Source organism: Anolis carolinensis, chromosome 2 (genome assembly GCF_035594765.1).
Source record: "Anolis carolinensis isolate JA03-04 chromosome 2, rAnoCar3.1.pri, whole genome shotgun sequence".
Taxonomy (NCBI): domain Eukaryota; kingdom Metazoa; phylum Chordata; class Lepidosauria; order Squamata; family Dactyloidae; genus Anolis; species Anolis carolinensis.
The window spans coordinates 323,226,299-323,233,464 of record NC_085842.1 but is presented as its reverse complement, the minus strand read 5'-3'; the positions used below and the strand labels follow the sequence as shown (position 1 = coordinate 323,233,464).

Here is a 7,166-nt window from a genome sequence, read left to right as displayed (position 1 = left end):
TAGGCATGCTTTGGAAACAGGGAAAGGATTCCCTCAATCTAATTCTATCATCTATCTCACTACATCTAGACTTGAGTAGTCCAGGGTGATTCCCAACACTGCACAGATGTAATGTGCAGTATTTAGAATAAAGTTATTATTTACTGGGGACTCTGGAGAAGATGCTTCAGCTGCACTTCCTCAAAAGGGAAATCAGCTTGTTTAGTAAATCTTGCACATGCTGACCTCTTTTCAGTAAATGTTTGGTTGTGTACTTACTTTATATACATAGATATCCGGGGTCACTTATCGGGCCCAAAGTGGGAAAGTTTAAGAAGCCCGTGCGAGATACAGTAAGGCGCAGAAAGAGATGGGAAAAGGTCTTGCCAGCAGAGAGCGCTCCTGCATCATGGAATGCATTAAGAACTCAATTTTCAGGAAGCTCTCATTTCCTCCTCTCCCCCTTTCTCCTATTTATTTCTGCTCTCCACCTCATTCCCTCTTTCTCTGGGGCCTTTCTGCTGCTCCAGCGATCTGGCTGGGGCACTCTTTGCCTGGAGACTGGCTTCCAAAGCAAGTTCCCTAATGTTGAAGGTTTTTGTGGCTGGAATAACTGGGCTGTTGTGAGTTTTCTGGGCTGTACGGCCATGTTCCAGAAGATCCCTGGATCGGCTGAGCGGAGCAGACCTGCACCCAGCAAGACCTAGATTTTGGCCGCTGTCTCTGGGGGGTTCCTTCTGAAAAGAGCCATCTTCAGCCCATGAGAACTAAGCCTTCCAGCATTTGGCTTCGGAAGATCTGTGTCACTGACCTCTGGTGCAATGGTCTTCTCTCCTAGGATATCCGGAATTGGCAGAGAGCTTAGCAAACAAACTGTGTTTTTAAAGGTACTCTTGATAAGAAGCCACACAGAAGATTGACCAGGACTTGCAGCTGAGATGCACAAGCAGCATGGAGAGGCCTTTCCACTACAGAGGAAGGAAGGGAAGAGCTCCAGATGGAAACCCAGTCCTCCAGATCCATCCTCCCAACAGTTTCAATTTGGTGTGGGCACATTATTGGTTGTGGGGGTCTTTGTGGCTGCATGGTGTGGTTGCATGGTTGCTCTGAAGAAGACAGAATGGTTGAAGGGGAAGCTGGACTTAATGCAGGATGGATTTTCCCTCAAAAGCCAGAATGGAGAGGAGGTGGTCTTCAGGCAGGTCTTCCAGTCGGGGCTCCTGGACCTGGAGTCTTGCTTTGAGGATGAGGACATTGTGACCTGTTCTGGGATGGACCCAGGGAAGTGCCGTTTTGCCATCCAGATGGTCAGGCCTGAGAAAGCAATGGTCTGTTACCATGTCACTTGGGAGGAGATGGTGGCTAACTCAACCGTGGAACACAAGATGTTCTGGGGAGATGCCCACTGGTATGGTGGCTATGAGATGAGCATCCAACACTGGCCCATTTGGCTACCGGCCGATCAGGAACCCATGCCCTTTGTAACCAGCGATGTGTATTCTTTCCGAAACAGCTTTGGGGGCGTCCTGGAGCGGTACTGGCTCTCCTCCAAAGCGGTGGCCATTAAGATTAACGATTCTGTGCCCTTCCACTTTGGGTTCAATGCCACCGAAAGGTCTCTTACCTTCCAAGCCAGGTATGAAGACTCTCCCTACAAGCCCGCATTGGGACGGTCGCCTTTCCCAGAGCTGAGTTACCACATCTGCATAGGTCCAGACCTTACTTCGGTCCACAAATACATGGCACAAAGCTATTTCAAAAAGCCCTTGAAGGTGCCTTCAGAAAAGATGTTCAGGCTTCCGGTCTGGTCCACATGGGCCTTGTACAAAAAAGAAGTGGACCAGGATAAAGTTTTGGAATTTGCCCAAACAATACAGAAGTATGGTTTTGGATATAGCCACCTCGAGATAGATGACATGTACATGCGGCATTATGGAGACTTTGAGTTTGACTCCTCAAAGTTTCCTCGTGTAACAGAAATGTTTGAGATACTGAAGAGGGATGGGTTTAGTGTTACTGTCTGGATACATCCCTTTGTGCACAAGGATTCCCCAAACTTTGAGGAGGGGAAGAGAAGAGGGCTTTTTGTCACAGAGGCAATGGGGACCTCTCCTGCCATGGTGGAATGGTGGAACGGCATTGGCACCGTATTAGATGTCACCAATCCTGCAGCTAGAGATTGGTTTCAGAGCCAGTTGGGGTGGCTTCGCTCCAAGTATGGCATTTCATCCTTCAAATTTGATGCTGGCGAAACATGTTACCTTCCTGCCCAGTTCAGAACCTTCCAGCCTTTATCTGACCCCAGCGTTTGGTCCAGACTTTATGCCGAAATGGCTATTCCTTTCTATGAGATGTCAGAAGTCCGGGTTGGATACCAATCCCAGCATGTTCCTTGTTTTGTCCGTGTTATTGACCGAGACTCCATTTGGGGTTATGAACTGGGACTCAAGTCCCTCATACCTACAGTCTTGACTCTGGGCCTGTTGGGATACCCTTTTGTACTACCGGATATGATCGGCGGGAATTTTCTTCCCAACAAGACGGAGGGTGCAGTAGAGATCCCAGACCGGGAGCTGTACATCCGCTGGCTGGAGCTCTCAGCCTTCATGCCCTCCATGCAGTTCTCCATCCCTCCCTGGCTTTATGATCAAGAAGTTGTCAACATTGCCCTCAAGTTCACCAAGCTGCATGAGTCTCTGGTGGCACCGCTCTTGCTGGAGTTGGCCGGGGAGGTCACGGACACCGGGGACCCCATCATCCGCCCCATCTGGTGGATCTCACCCAACGACAAGTCCACCCACAAAATAGACTCTCAGTTCCTCATCGGGGACACCCTCATGGTAGCTCCCGTCCTGGAGATGGGCAAGCAAGAGCGGGATATCTACATCCCGGCCGGCAAGTGGCGGAGCTACAAAGGAGAGCTCTTCGACAAGACACCCATGTTGGTCACTGACTATCCTGTCGACTTGGACGAAGTTGCCTATTTCGTCTGGGTGTCCTAACAAATGGTCACCTGCGGTTCACAGACTCTTACAGCGGCCAGGTTTTGTGGATACACCCTTGTCTTAGTCTAAGAGAAATTATATTTATTACAATAAATAACAACAACAATGTTGTAACTAGTGTCACTCCATAAAGGTACCGAAACATACCTGTCTGGAAGAAATAGAAAATAGAAAAGTATAATTTGGGAGATGGATTGGATGCAGTCCAAAGGAAACATGTGTAGAATGTTACCTGGAACATAACTCAGTAATAAACCTGGGAAGCTGTCCAAGGGTTCACAGGGCTGCCCATTGGGTGGGCTCCTTCCCAGACACTTGCAGCAGTTTAAGGCAGTTTAGCATTTTGGAACAAATCCCACATTAGGGAGATGTCATAACCGTAAGAACTAAAAGTTCTTTTGGTAATGTTGAGGTGACAAATGGCGACATGGATGGGTACTGGGTGTGAGCACATCAAATGGCAGGGGGGAACCATAAGATGTAATTGGGATGCAATAATGGTGAATTACTCCTAGCCTTCCCATTCACTGGAAATGAGAAGATCAGTGTGATTTATCATCCTGGGTTTTAAAAAAGCACAATACTCGCTCCAACAGGGCACACTGATACTAAACAAGTTTTTGCAGACAAATGAGTGAAGGAAAGAAAGGCAAGCGTGTGAGCCCGTGGCACCCTGTTTGTTTATATAGTACATGGACACCATATTGCCGGTGATAATGGTTTGTCCTTGTAGAATGTGTTGCTCAAAGTCCTTTCAATTTCAAGGACTTCGAGGTAGTTGATGTGTCTTTGCGTGCTCCTCTCAAAGAGACTTCTTGCCATTGTGTTCTTTCTCATCATAGATGGAATAATCTGCTCCTGTTATTAAAGTCGCTGGTGATCAATGTTAACGAGCAATTTAGAGCAGCATTGGATAGTGAGATCCAAGCTGTGGGTTAAGCCTGGTGAGAAACAGAAGCCAATAATTTCCAGAATATAACTCACCAAGTCGAAGCAGAAGCCACCAAGGAATTTTATTTAATTTCAGCTGAAAGTGATGCTAGTTCGCCAAAAATAGACTTGAGATGGGAAACAATTAGAAGAGTTGTTAATTCTTTGGCTTGGGTGTGGCTCAGACAGAAAAAGTCAAATAACTTTTGTGACATGGTTTCCAGTAATAAATTTGTTACCTTCTGCTATAAATATATGAAATATATATAGGATATAAAGCCTTGATTAAATGTACACACTATCTTACATGGGAAGGCGTCCTCCTTGTTGTTGTTAGTGCCTTTGCAAATTGACCAAGACTTAACCCTTATTATCCAGCCTGATTTCTTCTGTTGGGGACTTACATCTTCATAAATGGCCTTAATGTGTGAGCAAATTTTGAATTAAATCATTTTGCAATGCCCATAATCACCACAACAAATGGCATCACAAGATATGGGCATCCATTGTATGATCGGGACAAAATAGAATGAGTACTATGGCCTGATGCACAAGAGGAAGTACTACCTGGCTATTAGCTTGGGAAGTGCTGAAGCACAAGACATATTTCCGATATGTCTGCAAAATGCATTGCAATGACCCAATGCCCAACAAAAGTACCTCATATGTATTGGATCAGGCTTGTCAGCACTGGGTGCACATCTTGATGATTCATGTGCCATTGCATTTCTGCATTTGTGACACACAGACTATGACGTGATTTCAGCTTTTTGTAAAACTTGCTTTCAAAAGAGGTCTATGGGGGTGAAACACATAGCGTGCTCCTTATTTCTCTCTCCATTTGTTCTGAAATGTCTCATTCCATGCGCTGGGGGTGGGCGGTGGCAAAACACACCAAGGGACATTTATAGACCAGAGAACAGATTGGACGCTGAATAAGAATCCAAACTGTGACAGCCGTCTGGGTCTGGATACTGTCATTGGCAGCTCAGTTTCCAAATTCTAAGCAGTATTAAGAAGATGGATTTGCATTTTGGCTAAAGGATCTGTATTTATACTTGAACACAGTCTCAATGTAAATTGAAGGGGTCAGACAACGCAGTCAAACAAAGCCTGGGTTTCCCTTGAGGTTGACAATCTTTGTTACTGAATATGTTTGTATTTTAGAGTCAAATATAATTGGGAGCATTTGGTCTTGGGATGCGAGATGCCTTGAACTGGAGAGGTTGTCCTGATGATCAAGACTGAGCCTCATTCATTCGATTGGGGAGCCTGCCCAGTGTCTGTGTTTATTGCTTTGAGTGGCATAAGGATGACTGATATACTAGAATTAAGTAAAGGTAAAGGTTTTCCCCTGACGTTAAGTCCAGTCATGTCTGACTCTGGGGGTTGGTGCTCATCTCCATTTCTAATCCGAAGAGCTGGCGTTGTCCGTAGACACCTCCAAGGTCATGTGGCCACTGGCATGATTGCATGGAGCGCCATTGCCTTCCAGCCAGAGCTCTTTACCAGGATAAAAAATAGGATGAATAGATTCTGCAAGACTACCAGTACGTCATATCTGGTCGACAATGCTGTGATCAGTAGGAGCAGGGGCGGTTCATCCATAAGGCAATTTAAGCAGTTGCCTCAAGCGCCATCGTTTGGGGGGCGCAGTTGAGGCACCTCTGAGGTGCCTTCAAGTGCCCTAAAGCCAACTTTTTGTTTGAGCACGCCACCGCTTCTGGTGAGGCTGCCTCCCACCGGGTAAAGCGGCTGGAGAGTGCACGCGCTAGGCTAGTGGGATTATGTATATATGTGGAATGTCCTTGAGGCAAGTGTGAATGTTTTAAGTGGCCGCCTTGATTAGCATTGAATGGCTTTGCAACTTCAAAGCCTGTCTGCTTCCTGCCTGGGGAATCCATTGTTGGGAGGTGTTAGCTGGCCCTGATTGTTTCCTGTCTGGAATTCCTCTGTTTTCTTAGTGGTGTTCTTTATTTACTGTCCTGATTTTAGAGTTTTTTTTTAATACCGGGGGCCAGATTCCCTTTTGGTGGCCTTTTAATTGTGGATTATCTGCCTTGATATTCTGATATTCTCAGGGCTCTTCCACACAGCCATATAACCCAGAATATCAAAGCAGAATAACCCACAATATCTGCTTTGAACTGGGTTATCTTGAGTCCACACTGCCCTATATCCCAGTTCAATATTTGGTGCTAAATTCGCAAATATAGGAATTCCTACATAACATTACCATGTATTGAACTGCTTTTTCTGCCAATTTGTTGTAAAACATGATGTTTTAATGCTTAATTTGTAAAATCATAATGTAATTTGATGTTTAATAGGCTTTTCCTTAATCCCTCCTTATTATCCAATATTTTCACTTATCCAACGCTTTTATTTTTCAGAGATTGGTTTGTGTGGGGGGGGATTCTGTTCATTTACACTTGAAAATTACCTAGGGCCGGCCCCAAGTAGGAGCCAGCATGGGCTAGTCATGAACAACTCCTGCCCAACTTAAAGTGGTGTCAAACTGCAATGGGGACACACCCTTAACAGCGACCGCTCAACACTAAGGAATACTGAGAGCTGTACTTTAGTGAGGCACCAGCGCTCTTTGGCAGAGAAGTCAAGCAAGGCCTTGCAAAACAACAACTTCCAGAATTCCATAGCAGTGAATCATGGAGTTAAAGTGGTTTCAGTCTGAATTAATTCCTACAGTGTTTCTGTCAGGACCCAGGCTGCAGAGCACCAATAACCATGCACAGAGACCAGAATCTATCTAATATCTTTATTAAAGGAATATATAAAGTCAGTAAAAACAAGTGAAGAATATAGTTCAGAAGTAGACCTTTCAGGAAAGGTCAAATATAGTCCAGAAAAACAATGTCCAATATGAGATATTAGAGTCCAAAGTTGTAATCCAATAACCGAAACGCACACTTGCCAAGCAAGTGTGGGGAAATGACAAGGTCCTTTAGTCCAATGGAGCTTGACAACAAGGCTGGAAACAAACCGGATTCTTGGCAACAAGACTTGATACATGGCAACCAGAAGCAAGAAGCAAGAACAAGGTCCGTGGCGAGGTCCGTGGAAACAAGGAAAGCTTGATGCTAGAACAAGGTCCGTGAAACAAGGCTTGGAACTTGGTCCTGGAAACAAGGGACTGGAGTAGCGTAGTCCACACACGATCTCACTCCACAAGATGACGAATTGACTCCACAAGGATCTCCTTGCGTAAAACAGCTATATAGGATCTTGTTTTCC

At 45.4% G+C, this 7,166-nt stretch overlaps 1 protein-coding gene across 1 annotated transcript; it reads left to right on the top strand.

Annotated features, from left to right (window-relative positions):
* The first annotated feature begins 352 nt into the window (after nucleotides 1–352).
* LOC100558301 (myogenesis-regulating glycosidase-like) lies at nucleotides 353–4,222 on the top strand. The gene has a single exon (XM_003227396.4). The coding sequence runs from the start codon at nucleotides 918–920 to the stop codon at nucleotides 2,979–2,981; it is 2,064 nt and encodes a 687-aa protein (XP_003227444.1). The 5' UTR covers nucleotides 353–917; the 3' UTR covers nucleotides 2,982–4,222.
* Nucleotides 4,223–7,166: the final 2,944 nt, after the last annotated feature.